Raw genomic sequence first — 21,050 nt, 5'->3', positions numbered from 1 at the left:
TTGGTGAATTTGAGACTAAATGTTTCCTTTTTATTGGAAATGGAATCCAGCTTGAGAGTATCAAGTTAACAGCTTCTCTTTTAGCTCAGCCAGCGTACACCACTGCTATTACATTAGTGTCTATATGGAAAATATATAGGACTGTGAAATGCAAACTAGTAAAGACGAGTCAGAAATTCAAGGAAGGAAGCTCGAATAGTGAGCATAAGTTTGGGAATATGGAAATCTGGGATCTACTAGGGGCTCTACTGACTCACCATTTAACCTTAGGCAGGCCACTTAAATTCTATGCTTTGTATTACTCATCCATACAGTGATGGTTGTAGTATTTACAACCTCACAGAGATGTTGAGAAGGCTATTTAAAGTGTTTAAAAAAACTTTATGAGCCTCTGATGAAGATGTTATGTAACTTATTTATTATTAATGATGCTGTTACTCAAAATCTGATTCTCATTTGGAAAAAAACACACCTATTTTTGCCTTCAGATTGGGAGAGTGGGGGGGGGGGAGAGGGAGAATGAAATTATGTTATTGTTTCTAAGACGTGCAAGAAGTCAAATCCTTACTCAAAATCTGTCTCTTTACATTAAATGTTTAACAAACACTGAAAGCAGGGTTATTCTGCTTACAGTGGGTCTGTTAGAATGGGATAAGAAAATCTACATGAAAAAATGCTGACGTGAGGAGAAGCAAATGTGGCTCTAAGCCCCCTTTTCGTCTCCCTTGAACTTGAAACTGGCTGGGGATTGAACAATCCCTTTCTCTAGAAGAGGGCTGCTCTAAATTGTGCTAGCTGAAGGAATCTCCTCTCACCCCCAGAATGCTAATGCTATGAAGGATAGAAGGTGTGGGAAGTACAGACTTTATGCCATCTCTAGATGATATGGAAATTCCCAGCATCCCCACAAAGGCAGCTTTAAGTCCCCTTTGTGACGCTGAGCCGTATAAAGGGAACTTAGGCTGGGCCAAGTATGTGGGGAAGGAAAAAGACATGAGAAGCCTAATCTTTACTGGCCAACTCTAACACTGCTACTTTTCATATACATATAAAATACAATAGCTAGAGAGAGGAAACAAGTAGGGCTGTCAAGTGATTAAAAAAATTAATCGTGATTAATCGCACTGTTAAACAATAGAATACCATTTATTTTAAATATTTTTGGATGTTTACTAATTCCAATAACAATACAGAATACAAAGTGTACAGTACTCACTTTATATTTATTTTTTATTACAAATATTGGCACTGTAAAAACTAAAAAATTGTATTTTTCAATTCTCCTCATACAAGTATTGTAGTGCAGTGCTTCTCAGAGTCAAGCCGCCACTTGCTCAGGGAAAGACCCTGGCAGTCCGGGCCGGTTTGTTTACCTGCCATGTCCAAAGGTGCGGCTGATCGCAGCTCCCACTGGCCGCGGTTCACCACTCCAGGCCAATGGGGGTGGTGGGAAGGGCAGTCAGCACATCCCTCGACCCTTGCCACTTCCCACAGCCCCCATTGGCCTGGAGTGGCAAACTGCGACTAGTAGGAGCCGTGATCAGCCGAACCTGTGGATGCGGCAGGTAAACAAACCGGCCCAGACCGCCAGGAGCTTTCCCTGAACAAGCGGCGGACCAGCTTTGAGAAGCACTGCTGTAGTGCAATCTCTTTATCATGAAAGTTGAACTTACAGATGTAGAACTATGTACAAAAAAACTGCATTCAAAAATAGAATAATGTAAAACTTTATTGCCTACAAGTCCACTCAGTCTTACTTCTTGGTCAGGCAATCACTCAGACAAACAAGGTTGGTTACAATTTGCAGGAGATATGCTGCTTGCTTCTTGTTTACAATGTCACCTGAAAGTGAGAACAGGCATTCGCATGGTACTGTTGTAACTAGTGTTGCAAGATATTTACGGGCCAGATGTGCTAAAGATTTATATGGCCCTTCATCCTACAACCACCATTCCAGAGGACATGCTTCCATGCTGATGATGGGTTTTGCTTGATAATAATCCAAAGCAGTGCAGACTGACGCATGTTCATTTTCATCATCTGAGTCAGATGCCACCAGCAGAAAGTTGATTTTCTTTTTTGGTGGTTTGGGTTCTGTAGTTTCCACATCAGCGTGTTGCTCTTTTAAGACTTCTAAAAGCATGCTCCACACCTCGGCCCTCTCAGATTTTGGATGGCACTTCAGATTCTTAAACCTTGGGTTGAGTGCTGTAGCTATTTTTAGAAATCTCACATGGCTTTGCATTTTGTCAAATCTGCTTTGAAAGTGTTCTTAAAACAAGTACGTGCTGGGTCATCATCATGAGACTGCTACAACATGAAATATATGCAGAATGTGGGTAAAAAAAACAGGAGACATACAATTCTCTCCACAAGGAGTACAGTCACAAATTTAATTGATGCATTATTTTTTAACGAGCATCATCAGCATGGAAGCATGTCCCTGGAATGGTGCCCAAAGCATGAAGGGGCACATGAGTGTTTAGCATATCTGGCATGTAAATACCTTGCAATGCTGGCTACAAAAGTTCCATGTGAACGCCTGTTCTCACTGTCAGGTGACATTGTAAATAAGAAACAGGCAGCAGTATGTCTTGTCAATGTAAACAAACTTGCTTGTCTTAGCGATTGGCAAAATAAAAAGTAGGACTGAGTGGACTTGTAGGCTCTAAAGTTTTACTCTGTTTTGTTTCTGAGTGCAGTTATGTAACCAAAAAAAAATCTGCATTTGTAAATGGCACTTTCATGATAAAGAGATTGCACTTCAGTACTTGTATGAGCTTAATTGAAAAATACTATTTCTTTTATCATTTTTACAGTGCATATATTTGTAATAAAAATAATATAAAGTGAGCACCGTGCACTTTGTATTCTGTGTTGTAATTGAAATCAAGATTGAAAATGTAGAAAAACATCCAAAAAAATTTAATAAATTTTAATTGGTATTCTATTGCTATAAATGCAATTAATCATGATTAATTTTTTTGAGTTAATCACGTGAGTTAACTGTGATTGACAGCCCTAGAAACAATATGCTAACCTAGAGCACATTTTTATTATAGCCATGTTGCAAAATCCCAAATATAAAGATGAAAGGCAGACCAGGGCTGAGTCTGCCATTGGTATACCAGTTGATAACTGTCATCCACTCCTTGTAATCAACTAAGGGAGCAATGTGTTTTCTTGACTTAAAAATCAATAGTCTTTTGATCAGTAAAACACATTAACCAATATCCTTTGAAGAACTTCTGGTAAAAGTAAAGTGTGGAAGGAAATCAATGAAGGATTTCTTCATGATTAAGCAGATCTAACTTGAAACTTAAAGAAAGAATATGCCTTGAACATGAATTGAGACAATAAGGACAAAAGTCTCAATAGAAAAGCAGAAGCTTCTCCTTACCAGCTGCAATTTTTGTGTGACTGTAACAGGGTCAGCACCTGCCTCACGAGCGTCACCTCCTGGTTGATGTGAGCCTGCAATCTCTCTGCTTTGGAATGGGGCAGCACCTGCTTCACAGGAGCACCCCCTGTTCTGGTCAGGTGTAAGCTGCTATTTCTTAGTTGGAACAGGGTGGCACTTGCCTCTTGAGAGTGCTCCGCTGGCCGATGGTTTCTTTGGCAGATCTTCAGTGACCAGAGTTGTTTGCAGGTGGAACAAACCCACCCCTTCCAGTGTATAAAGTCTTTACATTCCCACCAAGGCTTCCTCCCTAGAGAAACTGCTCTCCTGTAACAGTCCAACAGGGATCCATCGTGGTATCCTCAGGTGTGTGTCCTATACAGCAGCCCTAAATGAGCTCAGCCTTTAACCAGACCAGCAGGGTCCATCATGGTACCCTCACTTGGTCTGGGTAGGCTCTGGGTTCAGTCTTTGCTCAGCCTGACAGCTAGCCAGGAGCTCCTTCTTAGCTCCCCTGGTCTTCAGCAGCCCTCTCTGGGCACAGTCCAGCCGCCTGCATGTAAATTATGGATGGTGCCCTTCGTAACCTGAGTACAAGGAGGGGGATGCAGTCAGGAGATACTTTGCCCAGGAAAGCGACCCAAAGACTGGAGGAGGAGCAATGGGCATGTCGGAATCGAAGCAGCAGCATCAAGTTTAGTCTGCTGTGGGGGACTCCAGGGTATGTGGGCCAGGGTCCCCTCAAGATGGACTTGGCTGAAAGTCACTGATTTCTATGCTAACAAGTTCTGTTCTACACTATGTTTCTGCTAACTAATAAACCTTCTGTTTCACCACTCGCTGAAAGTCATGTCTGACTACAGAGTTGAGTTGCAGGACTGTTTGCTTCCCCAGGAGCCCCACCCAAGCAGACTCATTGCAGGAAGCGCACGGTATGAAAAGGGATGCTGAATGCTCCGAGGTCAGATCCAGGAAGGCCAAAGCTGTGTAAACTTCTTGCCCTGGAGACAGCGCGCTAGAGAGAGGAGGCATGCTGCACCAGAGTCCTGACTGGCTTCATACAGAGCAGTTCCAGAGCACTGGCCTGGTGACTCCATGACATGTCTGGAGTAAGTGGCCCTGAGCTGCCTGCCCAGGACTAGAGCAGAGGCAGTGGCTTCTGACAGTAAGTTATTAGGCAGTTATTCCCTCCCACCAACCTGGCTCATCTGGACTGACAGCTCTGGATGCCTCTGTCCAGTTTGTGAGAGGGGACCCATATATCAGTACAGAATCAGCCTATGTGCCCTGCTTGAAGAGGAATAGGCGCTGCAGTAATAACTAGACCACGGTACCCTCTGAGTTTTCCAAAACGTGAAGGTGCAAGTTGGCATTTAGAAATCAAATCAGGATCTAGTTAGATGTGGAATATTTCACTAATATGAAAGCTGCCACTGAGATTATAATGCTTGATTATCCCCGAGGCCAAGGTAAACTCAGAAGGAAAGCATATGAATTGCTGATTACTTTCTATTATGATACTCAGAAACTGTTTAATATTGCTTTTACACAGTAACAGAATGACAGTTCGCTTGTATTATTTTGAAGAAATTTACATCATGGAGTGCTGCTCTCTTCCAAAATCCACTCTTCTGAGGAGACAGTAGAAACCTTCTTGTCTTTTGGAAAACATACACCTCTCATTGTAGACGACACAGCTAGTAACAAGGTAGGCTACTCAACACTTTCTAATAAAAGATCCTATTTTCAGTTGCTTATCACTAGAGCTGGTTGAGAACTCTGAAAATTCACTTTCTGCAAAATCATAATTTTCTGTGGTAAAACTGCAATTTCCAAGAACAGAATTTTATTGTATGACTGAAATTCTATTTCCCAGCTAGTTATAACTTTGTGCGTATGCACTGTGCTATACTTTTTGCTACCTGATCACAAACTATTTTTTCTGCAAGACCAGAGCCCCATTCAGTACACAGAATGGATGGTGATCAGGCAATTAATCATAGCCGGGTGCTGAAAGAGGCTGTTGTCTGTAGGATCCTTGCCTTATTTGTTGCAGGAGCAAGAAGTTGTGTGATTAATGAGGCAGGTTATATAATTAAATACTGTATCGTAATGCATATGGATAAGGGGCCAAAATAAGGTTGCACAGGGATCCTTAATTATGACATTTCCTAACTTTTGAGTGCTTGTCTTTGCAACCTTAATGTTTTTATCATAGGGTTGTTGTTGTTTTTTTTTAAATGTAACAATACATTTCCTTCAGAGATAACTTCAGCTGACATGCTTGTAGGTGATGGGTGAGCTAACCTATTGTTTTAACAATAGATGTCTAAAAATATACTTGTCTAGAATCAATTACTTAACCAATTTTCAAAGGTTTTAATAATTTCTAAACATATAATTTTTTGCAGGTTAAAAATGAACTCAGATTAATAAGCACATTTTTGTACAGTATGTTACCTGTAAATTGGGTATATAACTCATAAAATGCCATATCTTACATAGAAAGGGCTAGATCCTCAGATCCATGTGTCAATTTACACGAGCTGAGGATCCAGTGCAAGTTGTACATAGAGGATTCTGCTGTAGATGAGTTAGAGCTATGGAGGACAGGGAAGATTAGTAGCTGAGCAAAGGTCTTTGAAGTCATTATTTCTATTCAGCAGGAGGCAAACAATATCTGAAGTCTGACTGGGGAAGCACACTTGAGGTGACAGTTGCTACATTTCTGTTAAAGGGGTACTCTGCAATCAAGGTCCAGTTTCTGGCAGGGTCACGCCTACTCTGACACTTTCCATGGACTTCACCCTGACACATATTTGCTGGCCTTGTTAGTGCTGTCTGCATTGGCTAGCTTCTCCCTCAGCAGCCTGAACAGCAGCAACCAAACTAAGGCTCCTCCTTAAATAAATACCATGGGAGGGGGATCCGTTCATTTTTGTCCCCCATCTACTGCACCCACACAGGGAGGCAGCAATTTGATTTAAATTACATTTTAAATATAAGGCCAATGGTAGGCTGAATTTACCCCTTCATAGATAGAATATATACGTAATTAAAATCCAGAGCCACCACATATTCTAAAGCTCCTTACTGAGCCACATAATCAGTTCAGTCAGGAAAAAAAACACACACACAAAATCAAATCAGTGCAGAAAATGTATATTACACTTAAAAATAACCCATGCAGGCAGAGAAACAACTAATCAGAAAACAGCATATTTTAGCAAATGAAGTGAGAATACTTAGATTACATCTGTAGTATCACAGATGTTTTCAGTATTAAAAACTGTCAAGATTAACTATTTACAAAAGGGTCTAACCTAGTTTTATATATACTTCCATAAATAAAGGAGAGAATTCTTCTGAAAATATCATGCTCTTCAGGAAAGAACGTGCTGTCTCAGAGATGTTCCTTTTAAGACGTTTTCCATTTACTACCATTTATCATCACTGTATTTTCTTGCCCTGATACTTGCTGCATCATCAAATGTAAAGCAGAAGCTCTTTTCTTGTTGAATCATTACAATTAACAAGCCAGAAATTGTCTCCACCTATGTCAAGTTTTAGAAAACATTTAGCAAACTGACAGTTGAATACAAACAGAGACGTTTCATTTTCAGGAGGTTCTTTTCCAAACCTCAAAAAGGTATGGAGACATAAATGAAGGCCCTGATCCAGCCTTTGTATCTAGCCTGTCAAAGTTAATTGGACTTCACAGAGGTTAATGCTAATTCATTGTGAGATCAGGGCCTAAATTTCCTTTAATTACTCTCATGGGTGAAATCTGTAGGTTTCTAGGTCTGGAAACTCACAGGGTCCTACAATATCTAATGCATACTGTTAATCTATGATGTGCTATTGGCACTTGGGAAGATGATACAAAGCCTTTTTAATTATATGGCTTCCTTCAGGCCCAGACTTAGACCTAGATCTTACATACATTATGTATTCATTTGGGTTCCCTTTTATTTACAAAAATTTTGCAATGTTTGAGAGATCAGATTTCACATACACCCCCTCTCCCACCCTGCCTTACACACCGTTTGCTCAGGCTTACAATGACAGAGAAAAACAACAGGGTTTGGTCCTAAAGCCATCACTCATATTATCATGATGTAAAATATATATTTTCAGTGCATATGTTTAGTTAATAAGAATGAATACAAGACAGTCAGGGATGATTGTGCCCATTAGCAAATGACAAAGCCCATCATAAAAGGCTATTAAGGAAAATATATAATGGGGCGGAGGGGGCAAATTCTTGTGAATTAAAAAGGGAGTAAAAGTAAACTACTGCTTCTCAGAGAATGGAGGTTAAAATATGGTGTGTCTGTGACATGTACCAGCGCTGTTTAATATAGTTATCAGTGATTTCAAGGGAGAAAGTAGACAGAAAGTAGCTGAAGTTTGCTGCTCTTTTGGATACTAAATACCACAGAATTGTGAGTGGCTCCAGGTGGATTTAAACACTGGATAGGGGACGAGGCAGATGGAAGTTAGCTTGGGTAAGTGTAAAGAAACACGTTTGGCAAAAACAGTCAACATGTCCAGTCAGACTGGCCTCCAGATACTACTGCAATTTAAATGGTCAATAATAATGGTAATAAATAATGCATACTGATAGGCTTGACATTTGCAGGTTTCTCAAAGAAAAAGTTCAGTTAAAGACTCTGGCTAACGTACAGCAGCATTAAACAAAGAAAAACAAATAAGATGCCTAAGTACCTTAGAACAGAACATATCACAATGATTGTGTATTGGAGAATGGTATGCCCTCATTTGCAGTACCATTTTTGGTTCCAGCTTCCTCACACCTTAAGCACATCTGGAATGCTTTTTTGCATATGCACACATACACCTTGTGTGTATTTTCCAATGAATACATTAATATTCAAAATGTCTTATAATGGTCTTTGAAAGAAGTTGTTGGTATGCTACTCCATAATCCCCTCCAGCACTATGTACCACAACACAAGACATCTCTGCAGAATATATTTACAAGTCATGAGAAAAAATCCTCTTGCTGTTTCACGTCATACAGAAGATAAGTTTGCAAAAGGAAACATTTGGCAGTAGTTCAAATAAGCACTGTCTGGTGGTGCTGATAATGCAATTTTTTTCTGATTTCAGTGACAACTATGATGCTATACAATTCATGTAATTCTTATGTATGAACAAACTATATTTACTGACTGGACAGAATTTATTCACACAATGACCTGAACCATTCTCCTTTCTGTTGCTATTAACTTGTTATTTACAGACTGATTCCCTGAGGAATTATCTGAACATGGAAAAAAAACAAGCTCAGCAAACACACAAAATATTAATTTTAAGTTGTATGCAATAAGCATATGGGAATAATTTAATGAACTGTAAAGGACATTAACAATAGAGATTTTAATAATATTTAGAATCTATTATGGGGCAATTAAGGAAGGAAGAGCAATTAAAAATAAAGATTAGACTGTAAAAACAGTTATTTTTTACTCAAAAAACTGGGCAGCAGCTTTGTCAATGATTTAACTGCATGTTGCCATCATTTTACTGAAAATGCATTGCAAAAATAGAGGTGCAATTCTTCAGAAGAAAAACACAGTAAACAGAAAATGAATCAAAAGTAAACATGAGTTAATGAGAAATTGTTTTTCACTTTGGCTGATTAAACATCAATTTCAGTTTCACTTCTCTTCATTTAGTGATAGGCCAGATATTCAATTAGTGAAAGTCTGAGTAACTTCATTGGTTACAATGGTTTTAGGCTGATCTGTATCAGCTAAAGGCTTGCCTATTATCTTTAATATGAAAATGATCTATTTTTTTTAAAATCGTCTTTAGTCTTTCTATTTCACAATATATGCATGCATGTCCACGTGCACACACACTCACACAAGATCACTATTGCTTGCTAACTGTACATTGTGTTGTTCTTTTTGCATGCCAACCACATCCCCAAAAGTATAGTTTGTATTTGTTGGAACCTCGACAGTAACCATGCATCAGGAACCATGCAACAGGATGGGCTAAAAGGGAAGGTATATACAAATGAATACTGAATTTCATTCTGTCACTGTTCCATATGTCAGAAATTAGCTATCATAAGGGTTGAAAAGGGTTATCTAATGTTTGATGTAACCAATACACACAGTGTTTTAAGGCAAGCTTCATGTACTGATTAATAGAATCTGCAGAGAAAGCATAGACTGAGGAGGGAGCTAATAACATCAACACAAATTGACTTACTGTGTTAAAATTTGGGAAGAGTCCAACAGCAGAACTACTGTCCACAGGAAAGGACATAAAGGGCTTGATATCCAGTGAAGGCTGCATCATCAGAGTCGGTGTGCGCACAAGGGCAGGAAGTGTAGTAGTATGGCATGTACTGCCTGCCAAGAACAAACCAAAAATAGGAATTCATCATTCCCTCTTAGACAAAAATGCCTTTTCTTTATACACATACACTCTGTAAATGTAGAAAAATATTACCTCTGGCTAACAACCTGTAAAGAATAAACATGACACACATTTGATAAAGTGGTTCAGTAGGAGTTAATACAATTAAAATATGCCTACTTCTTCTCAGTCTAGAAGAGGCAGAACACTTCCCCATGCCCATAGCTGCTCAGATTTTGAAGAGGAGACATATGGTGCATAAATCACATTGGACAGGCAGAATAAAAACACTTCTAAGGCTCAAAAATTCTGATGAGCCAGAAAGGCAGGGCTGGCACCTGTTACAAACGGATGCTTTTGCAATTCAGAGTTGCCTATGAGATCAGTGAGAGTGGACATTTATGCAAGCTGGGACACAGAGGTATTTTTAACACGTGTTGTGCATTCATTTTTCTCTCTTATAATGGCATCTAATGTGCTTAATGCTGCACAAGCATGACTCAAAGATTTTTTTTTTAATCTAAAAAAAGGCCTACTGATTAAAAATGTAAGAAATCAAGAAATAAGTAAAAGGAGCAAAGAGACCCGTGGCACCTTATAGACTAACAGACATTTTGGAGCATGAGCTTTCGTGGGTGAATACCCACTTCATCGGTATTCAGCCATGAAAGTTCATGCTTCAATACGTTTGTTAGTCTATAAGGTGCCACAGGACTCTTTGCTGCTTTTACAGATCCAGACTAACACGGCTACCCCTCTGATACTTGACAAGAAATATGTAGTAAGCCCACAACATATGTTTATACTAAATAACCATACAGCATAAAAATAAACCAAATTTACTTTGCCTCAACATCACCCTTCAACAATATTTTCTTAATTTAACCCTACATCTTTCTTTCCAAACTAAGGCTTTCCAAATGTTCAGTCAATGGGAACCTTTTCTATAAATATGCACAGCCAAAACGTGGCCTCAAACAGGTGGAATATTTCCTAATTGATGACTGTCTAAAACTGAACAGATTAATATTTAATACAAAAGCAGGCCTATATCCTTTCTTTCTGCACAGCTCCTGACTCCCTCATCTCACAGGGGGAGGGGAGCAAAGGGGTTTGCACCAGCAGAAATTATAGGAGATTTGTCCATCTAATGGCACAGGTGTCCCAACAGCCACAAAGAAATTGCTTGTCAGTTATCTGCAGAAGGTCATGCTCTCCCTCTTTGCAGAATGGTTCACAGCAAAGCCACATTTTGCTGGTTCTCTAGCTGTACACTTCCCTTCTCCTTATCCATTCCTGAGGGCAGGAGAAGGCAACTCTCAGCCTAATCTCTGGCTGGATTTTCCAGTGGGAATTCTGAATATTTGCCAGGGAACTTCATTCACCGAAGATGTCTCTTTCTCTCTCTGCTCCCTTCCCTTGCTCTTCTTCTGAAACAGAGAGCATTCACACCCCAGATTAGACTTTTTTTTCATTATATACCTTACTTTAAAAATGTTATTTCTGGAGCTCCAAATGCAAATCTGTAATAACTGGATTTACATTCTGCTATTTGGGGTTGCAAAATATTCTTCAATTCATGTGTCAAGTGACTTCTAGATACTGTAAATTAAAAACATTTACTACAAACAATGCACTGATCTTCAACTCTTCCAAGGCTTTCCAGTCAACTGAGTCCCTACCCATCATTACTCCTCCTCAGCGCTGCCAATTCAGTCTCTGCCCAAACCCACCCTTTTCCCCCTGAAACTGCTCAACTCATTACCTTTGCTGCATAGCCCCTGCAGCCTCTCAGCTCACCAAGTCAATCAAAAGTATCACACCCTTCCATGCAATCCTACTGATCACATCCTCAGCTCCACATACATCTTTAACCAAGCAACTGATCCTCTAACATCAGGAATCCATCCTCTTCTCCACAACAACTCAACTGATCCTTTTACCACACAGCCAACCCCAGTCAATTCGTCCATTGCCCTGCAATCAGCACAGCCAGTTGATCATCTGCCTTCTCTACCTGCTAGCTTCCTTTGCCCCCATCTAACAGATTCTTTGCCTTTCCATTAATACTGTTCCTACCACTAGCCCTCCAGTTACCTTCTTCCTCCTTTCCTCATCTGAGATATGCCAGGCAGTCTATAGGAGCTGGCTAAGTAGATCTGGCCCAGTGCATTTAGAATCTCTGAGTGGGACACTGAGTGAAACTTCACTCAGAAAAGGCAATGCATTTGTTCCCTCTTCTTTTGATCTCACCAGCATAGGTTCATACACACTATCTAAAATCTATTCTACTATATTTGACAATCAGATTGAGTGTTGTGATGCTGTGGCTACCTGGGTTGATTAGATGGTCTGCCATTCAAGACAGGTCCTTTGTAGATACTACTGAATAGGAGAGGGTAAATACATTACATTCTTATGCAGTGGCTGAAACTAATGTTATAGTTTATTAGATTAATTACAGACCACAATCCTCCCCTCTTTGTACATTGGTAAATCCTGGGGTCACAGAAGAGATGGACAGAAGATTGCAGCAGTGCCCCACCAGGCTGGTTACATTCCTTCTTGAGAGGAAGACTAATCCTGATAAAATTATCCTACATTTTCTCATTTCCCAACCCCATCATTTGCAAAATTTAAAATACTGTTTGAAATCTTTAAGTAAATTAGATTTTATATTTTGCATAGACTTGTGAAACTCATCAAGAATTGTGCTTAATTAACTGTAGGTCAGAGCTTATTCGTGTGAAATAATAAATGCTAAAAAAACTAATGGCAGTCTAATGCACATACAGCCTCTTCCTTAGATCTGCAGTGAAAAGATAGATCAACAGGATAATAGTGCATCAAGAGATTTACCAAAGGAATTGTCCTCAGCTGCAAAAAGATGATTGTATTGTACTTTTACTAGCTGATTCTGATATATTAGATACACAGAATGCAGTATTGTATTCAAACTGCTACAATGTATTTAATTACACACTGTGCTTCTAATTAGGTAATGTTCCAGCCATTGTCAATTTAATTCTTCAGTAAACCAATATTTACATATTTTCATTTAGCCAAACTTATAAATATTGCTTCAATTACGAATGAGCTATAATTTCAGTTTAAAATTAAAATTAAGGCTGAGTTTTTGTCGTAACTGACCTCTTATGCCTTCTAACCAGGCTGTGGTGAGTATTCATCACAGAAATAAGTTTTCACTATTTTTTCCATATCTCTGTGCGCTCTTCTTGGTACATCCTGGCTGACTACTGATATCTCAAATTTAACACAACATATACCAGAAGCCTCACTGCAATTTGTGCAGTCTATGATATGGGATGTCAGAGTAATTAAACCTGGAATATTTTCAGGATACCAGGACAGATTCAGAGATTCTACAGAACTTACATAAAACATGCACCCCACAGTTTGATTAGCGAAGGCAGTTCACAAGTAAACCTGTGTTCAACTATTTTCACTCTCCTCCGACACCAGTTGACTTTAAAAATTCCTCTCCTCTACTTACCTTACCCCTGCCAGTCAAGTCACAGAGGCCCATTGACTCGCCTCATTCCCTCCAACCTCCCTGTAAAAATCCCTGGCAATGTAAGCAGGAAGAGATGACCAAAAGTGACAAAGCTAGAACCTCTACACTTGAGAGTCATCCAATCAAGCAGGATGGAACACCGAGTTGCACCAAAATTCCCCCTAAAGGTCAAACACAATCCCACTATCACCCAATGAAATTTGTGTGCAAATATGAACCAAGCAGGAATACTGGCACAACAAAGATGTAGCTGACAATGTTTATTATCATTATAAATGTAGCAGATGTGTACCATTTTATTAGCATTTTAATGATGCAGATATTTTACTGTGGGATTGTTTTAAAATATTAGTAAATCTTGGGCATAAACATAAGTGATCTTTCTTGCAAATTCATTCACACACCTCAACCTGCTAGTTTTTAGTTTAAACACTATTTTAACATATTTTTTTATTGTAATGCCTTCAAGAAATAAGAAAATTCTTTCCATGTGTACTATTAGGATATATTCTACAAAGAAATATCTGGTGTTTGGATTAAAATAACCATTTAACCCCCCCCCAAAAGATTTCCTACAAGCTTGTTTCCTGGTGTTCTATCATACGACATTTTTTCTAGTTCATCTGCTGCTGCTTCTACTCTGACTCCAGCTGCCTGAATTATCTACAGTTACATCATCAGCTTCAAGAAACAGGCAGAGACTTTGCCAAAAAACATATTAGTCCTCAGCAGAACCACTCTGACAAGCTAAGGGATGAAATCAGTTTCTTAAATCCTAGTTGAAGATCCAGAGTGCTTCCCATTTTATTAGAATAAATTCACCTTTCACTTCCTGTGCAAAGGTGTCTCAGAACAATGTAACAAATACTGTGTCTCTTAGATAGCATCTGCTATCATCCAGGTATGGCTTCAAACTACCTGAAAATCAGAGAGAGATTTTTTTTCCCACTGATTATCAAAAACTGTCAGGGTTAACTACTGTAGTTTGATTTGTTTGATAGCAAATAACTATGTATAGTTAATAGATTAGATGGTGAAAGTACTGCTGTTGTACTGTTAGTAATGGTGGGAAGCAATACTTCAGTCAATCTCCTGTATAACACAAGACTTTTCTCATGGTTCCAATGCAAGGTTACCTGTCCCAACAAAATTTGCTATGTGAGAATGGGGAGGAGGTTAGATAACACAGACTTGGGTGACAATCTTTCACCTCAAAATCTACATTCAAATCCCAAGTGCATCTCATTCAGTACCAAATGGGTGTGCTTCATAAAGCTACCATGCAGGACAGGAAAGACCAGTTATTCTAAAGAGTATTGGCAGAGAGATGATAGTTACATATTGTCATGCACACTGCTAATCCCTATTTAGAAAGGGCTCTTTTTTTAAATCTAAATTTACCATCTGCTCAGTTTAGTAGCGGCCCATCCTCCTCTCCCTATCTTCAAATCCTTCCACTAGTTCCAACCATGCTGAATCACTAAAGGCATGTCTTCATTAGCAACATTAAAGCACTGCTGCGGCAGTGCTTTAACATGGCTGTGTAGTTGTGGCACCAGTGCTGGGAGAAAGCTCTCCCAGCACTATAAAAAAAAAACACCTTCATGAGGGGAATAGCTCCCAGCGATGTAGCCAGTGCATGGCTCCCATTGCCACTTTTACAGCACAAAAACTTGCAGCGCTCAGGGGGGTGTTTTTTCACACCCTTGCAGTGCTGTAAAGTGCTAGTGTAGACAAGCTCTTAGGGTTGCTTTGCATAGTAACAACTACCACTCAAGGCAAGAAGTTGCAGATGAGTGGGATGGTAGCAGAACAGGAACCTCTGAAGGAATGGGTGGGGTTGTATGTTTTCTTTTCTCTCTTTAGTGCTGCATTTTCAGAACATCAGGCCAGATTATCAAATCAACTGCTGGAACTTAGAACACACCTTCAAGATGGACAACAGTCATCCCTTTGGCCGTGCAGACACTGGCTGAATTCATTCATAGGCTGCAATCACAACCCTCACCTTAGATTGTCATCCAGTGTACCTGATTTTCCCTTTAAAGGTTTGGAACCCCGAGGAGCAGACATGAGATGTTTAAAATGGTTTAAATCTCACACTCTGTGCACTAATCTGTGACCCTTTTCAGGGCTGTAAAGCTTTCAGTACCATTTACTGATTTGTACTAGAACTTCTGAACATTGTCAAAAATATTTTTGAACACCACACTGAAGTGGTTTTTAAATATAAACAATTCTGAGCCAGAAACAAAACTGAGGCTTTCAGACTGAATAAAGTTTGCTTCAGCTCCACTGCCTATACCCTGAACAGGATCATTGCACTAAAAACAGAACGTCCTGTATGAGTCCTTACCTTAAACTTGAGTTCCTCTTGTGTTGCTGACACATCAGGCAGTCCAGTTCATCCAATGATCACAGTTATTCACTAGTTGTTGTATTTCTTCCTAGATGAAGCCAGCTTATTCAATATCCTCTCACTCTCTCCTGCCAGCTCTTCCTTGGCCTTCCTCACTTTCTCTTCCCTCCTGTAGGTTATGCGATTTTATGCTTGCTCAGCAAGTCTCCCATCTTCCATATAATGTACATGTCCCAACCATCTGAGCCCTCTTTCTTTGATAATTTTTTTTAGCACATCCAGTTCTGTCAATGCCCCTCTTCTCACATTTGTTATTTTGTCTTTCCATGAAAAGCATATTATCTTCTTCAGCCATCTGTGATGGGCAGCTTCTGCTCTCATCCTGTTAGTCACCACCATCAGCCAAGTCTCTGCTCTGCACAGTAACACGCTCAGTACAATCACAGGATATAGTCTTCAGTTTAGTGGGGAGACCTCTCTTTGATCAGATGGTCTTCAGCCTTCCAAAAGTGCTGTTTGCTTTCCCTAATCTTGTATGAATGGCTTTATTGCAGCCAATTTCAAATGTCGTCACACTCCCGAGACAGCAGAACTTTTCCACCTTGTTCCATTTCTTTTCCATCTACATGCACCTTTGCACCTGTTGTTCCATTTCCTATCTTCCTAATCTTTGTTTTCTCTGCATTTACTTTCAGTCCAATTTTTGCTGCTTCTTGTTGTACCTCTGATGTAAGAGCAATCATTCTGTTCCATGCTTAGTAAAGAAATATTGTCAGCAAAGTCATGGTCTTTTAATTCATCCCTGCTAACCCATTTTACACCATTTACTATGCTTCTTGTTGACCACTTTATCATGCAATCTATTGCTAATGCAAGGAGAATTGGTGATAAACAACCTTGTCTAACTCCAGTCATAATATCAAACCACTCATCCAGGCCTGTATCCAATCTTACTGTACATCTACTTCCATTATATAAAAGTATTGTGTTGAGCAGCTTGTCTGATATCTCATAGCTTCTAGCAATATTCCACAGGGTGTCTTAAAGTCAACAGAATTGATGAAAATGAGGCTCTGCTAAGCAATAGCTTTTTCAGTGATCTGTCGAAGAGTCAATATCTGTTCAAAACATGCTCTACCTAGATGGAATGCAACCTTTTTTTCATACAATATTTCATCCAGTCCTTTCTTCATTCTCATAGTCAATACTTTGCCAAGGATTGATAATAGTACAATACCTCTCCAATTCATGCACTAAGATCACCCTTTTTTGGCAACACCATAATATTTCCATCTTTCTAGTCTTGTGGCACTTGTTCTTTCATCCATATTCCATTACACTGTCTTGGTAACTCCTCAGTAAGAATTTCATCTCTTGCCTTTAGTACCTCTGCTTGAATTCTGTTAACCCAAGGAACTTTCACCTGTTTGAGACCTTTGATGTCTGCTTTAATTTCATTGGGTGTTATTGGCCCCTTTTCTATTTCTAATTTAGCATTGGCATTTCTCTTGAACATGTGCATGATCACCGATTCTGGACAGTTAATTCAGCATGGAAATGTTCTTTCCATTGCCTGATTTGTTCTTCATGTATTTTCTGTCCATGAGAATTCCTGATGGGCATCCCAAACCTGAGCCATTCTTTTTAAGTGACAGAACTGATGAACTGTCACAGATTGAGGTATCATTAGAGGAGGTTTTGGAACAAATTTATAAATTAAACAGCAATAAGTCACCAGGACCAGATGGTATTCACCCAGAGTTCTGGAACTCAAATGTGAAATTGCAGAACTACTAACTGTTGTCTGTAACCTACCATTTAAATCAGCTTCTGTACCAAATGACTGGAGGATAGCTAACGTGTGCCAATTTTTAAAAGGGCTCCAGAGGTGATGCTAGCAATTACAGGCCTGTGAGCCTGACTTCAGTACCGGAAACTGGTTAAAACTTATAATAGAACAATATTGTCAGACATATAGATGAACATACTTTGTTGAGGAAGAATCAAGATGGTTTTAGCAAAGGGAAATCATACCTCACCAATCTACTAGAATTCTTTGAGAGGTCAACAAGCATGTGGACCAAGGCAATCCAGTAATTAATGTACTTAGATTTTCAGAAAGCCTTTGACAAGGTCCCTCCCCAAAGCTCTTATGCAAGTAAGCTGCCATGGGTAAGAGGAAGGTGCTCTCATGGATGGTAACTGGTTAAAAGATAGGAAACAAAGGATAGGTAAATGGTCAGTTTTCAGATGGAGAGGGTAAATAGTGTGTCCCTAAGGGGTCTGTTCTGGCCAGTCCGATTCAACTATTTAATGATCTGGAAAAGGGTAAACAGTGAGATAGCAAATTTGCAGATGATACAAAATTACTAAATATAGTTAGACCCAGGCAGACTGCAAAGAGCAAAAGGATTCTCAAAACTGACTGACTGGGCAACAAAATGGCAGATGAAATTAATGTTGATAAATGCAAGTAATGCACATTGGAAAGCATAATCCCAACTACACATATAAAATGATGGGGTCTGTTATCACTCAGAAGATCTTGGAGTCATTGTAGATAGTTCTCTGAAAATTCCACTCAATGTGAGCGGGAGTCATAAAGCAAACAGAATGCTGGGAATAATTAGAAGGGATAGATAATAGACAGAAAATATCAGTTGCTTCTATTATAAATCCATGGTACTCCACATCTTGAATACTGTGTGCAGATGTGGTCGCCCCATCTCAAAAAAGTTATATTAGAATTGAAAAAGGTTCAGAAAAGGGCAACAAAAATTATTAGGGGTATGGAACAGCTTCCACATGAGAAGAGATTAATAAGACTGGGATTTTTCAGCTTAGAAAAGAGACGACTAAGGGGAGATATTATTGAGGTCTATAAAATCATGACTGGTGTAGAGAAAGTAGATAAGGAAGTGTTTACTATTTCTCATAACAAAAGAACTAGGGGTCACCAAATCAAATTAATAGGCAGCAGGTTTAAAACAAACAAAAGGAAGGATTCACAGAATGCACAGTCAACCTGTGGAACTCCTTGCCAGAGGATGTTGTGAAGGCCAAGACCATAACAATATTCAAAAAGAATTAGATACATTCATGGAGGATAGGTCCATCAATGGCTATTAGCCAGGATGGGCAGGAATGGTGTCCCTAGCCTCTGTTTGCCAGAAGATGGAAATGAGAGATAGCGGATGGATCATTTGATGATTATCTGTTCTGCTCATTCCCTCAGGGTGGGGGTGAAACTAACTTAAAGGACTTACCAGTACACTGGAGTCCTGAGTGGGGTGGGGGGAGCCCTCTGGCTGTGGTAGTGGTGCAGGCTGCTGGGAGTCCCAGGATTTGGGGGCCATTTAAAGGGCCTGGGGCTCCAGCTGCCGCTACCACAGCAGAGCCCCAGGCCCTTTAAATTGCTGACAGAGCCCGGGGCTCTGGCACTGGGGCTCAGGTGGTGATTTAAAGGGCCCAGGGCTCCAGCCACCACTACCGCCCTGGTCCCTTTAAAGTGCCACTGGAGCCCCGCTGCTGAAGCCGTTGGTAATTTAAAGGGCCCAGGGCCCATTGCGGTAGTGGCGGCTGGGAGCCCCTGGCCCTTTAACTCACCACTGGAGCCCCGCCGCCGCTACCCCAGGGCTCCAGCAATGGGGCTCGGGGCTCCAGCTGCTGATACCGCCCCAGGTCCTCTAAATTGCCACCAGAGCCCTGCTGCTGGAGCCAGTGGAAATTTAAAGAGCCTGAGGCGGTAGCAACTGCCGGAGCCCCAGGCCCTTTAAATTGCTGCCCAAGGACTGCTGCCTGGGGAAGCCGGTCCGGGCTCTTACTTTCATACCATACTAGCTTACTTTCACCTCTACCTCTGGGGCACCTGGCACTGGCCACTATCCAAATACAGGATACTGGGCTAGATGGACCTTTGGTCTAACCTAGTGCGGCCATTCTTATGCTCTTATCTCCAGTGAATCTGGTTCTTCCTGAGAGGTCTTTCACTGTTTTATGAAGCTTCTTCAAATCTCCCCGCTGTGCTGCTTCTTCTGCCTCTGCAGTTTTCTCCTGGTACCATGCCTCTTTTCTGAAACTCTTCTTTATCCTTTTCTTTGTATTTTGCATCCACCTTTAAGAGTTGGGCATGTGTCTTGCACTGTTCCTTTTTTGCTTTTATAACTTTCTGCTAGTCAGTAACTGCCCATGTTCCAGATGCAATTCGTGAATCTTTCTTCTGCCATCTTTGGCAGTCCACTTCTTTCTCAGATATCTTGACTACCATCTTTCTTCAGTTTGACCATATGTCTTCCTGCCTTTCAACAGCTCAGTCCTGCTAAACACTGGTATGGTTGTGAAGTGCAGTCTGGAATCTGACCTGTTTCTTTGTCCTTGAACTTTATTGCTTTAACACCCTTTTCAGTCCATCTTTGTGATCTTTTTGAGTTTAACTTGTAAGGTGGCCACTAAAAAATAATGATCTGAGCCAACATCTACTCCTCTAAGGACTCTGACATCCCTGGAATAAGTCATAAAATCATAGAAGATTATGGTTGGAAGGGACCTCAGAAGATCATCTACTCCAACCCCCTGCTCAAAGCAGGACCAATCCCCAGACAGATTTTTACCCCAGTTTCCTAAATGGCCCCTCAAGGATTGAACTCACAACCCTGGGTTTAGCAGGCCAATGCTCAAACCACTGAGCTACCCCTCCCTTTGAGTCTGTAGTACATTTATTTACAGACAACTATATGGAAAGAGTGACGTGTTCAAGTAAATGATGTTTTTAAAGATCTAATGAAATATGTATTAAAAATAACCAATTAGGGTTCTCCCTTCAGAGCAGAATCACTATTAAAATGATGTTCTATTATCTGGATCCCTGCTACAATATGACCCATTACTATCTAGTTTCATTAGGAGCTGATATTTCCAGAAATGACATACAAATATAGTGGATCCTTGCAGGTTACTAAATCTAAGTATTTATATATGATTTATCCCCACAATATCTGAATTACATGCATTTAAAAACAGAAATAATCTCTCTCTCGCTCCCCTGATTAGTTTATAGGCTTTGAGGATTTCCTGTTTATTTTTTTGCTTAGTTGTGTCAGTGAAAGTGTTGTATGTCTCTGAGTATATCAGAGAGAGAGAGAGAGAGAGAGAGAGATTACAAAGAGAAAGCTAAGTCAAATAAATGAAATTTGTATTTAGTTCTGAAAATGGTGAGGTGCAGGCATCATAATATTGAAGCAAAGCCATATTTTAGAAGTAGTGCATTAAGCATTTTCAGGAAGGTGAACTTTGAGATTCTCCCCCCTACACACCCTGAAAACAAAATGCTATGTGACTAAATCTATCAGTTTTTCTTCCAT

The 21,050-nt window shown here is 40.0% G+C and overlaps 1 protein-coding gene across 2 annotated transcripts in view; it reads right to left on the bottom strand.

Annotated features, from left to right (window-relative positions):
- Positions 1 to 21,050, bottom strand: part of ZNF385B (zinc finger protein 385B) — a 235,235-nt gene that overhangs the window by 83,498 nt on the left and 130,687 nt on the right. For both annotated transcript variants that reach the window (XM_032783818.2, XM_075070077.1), the window contains exon 2: positions 9,647 to 9,789. In XM_032783818.2, coding sequence (XP_032639709.1) covers positions 9,647 to 9,789 — 143 coding nt within the window. The remainder of the gene's footprint in view (positions 1 to 9,646; positions 9,790 to 21,050) is intronic.

This window comes from Chelonoidis abingdonii, chromosome 10 (genome assembly GCF_003597395.2).
Source record: "Chelonoidis abingdonii isolate Lonesome George chromosome 10, CheloAbing_2.0, whole genome shotgun sequence".
Classification (NCBI taxonomy): domain Eukaryota; kingdom Metazoa; phylum Chordata; order Testudines; family Testudinidae; genus Chelonoidis; species Chelonoidis abingdonii.
Note: the sequence above shows the minus strand (reverse complement) of the source record. Positions and strands in the feature narration are given on the sequence as shown.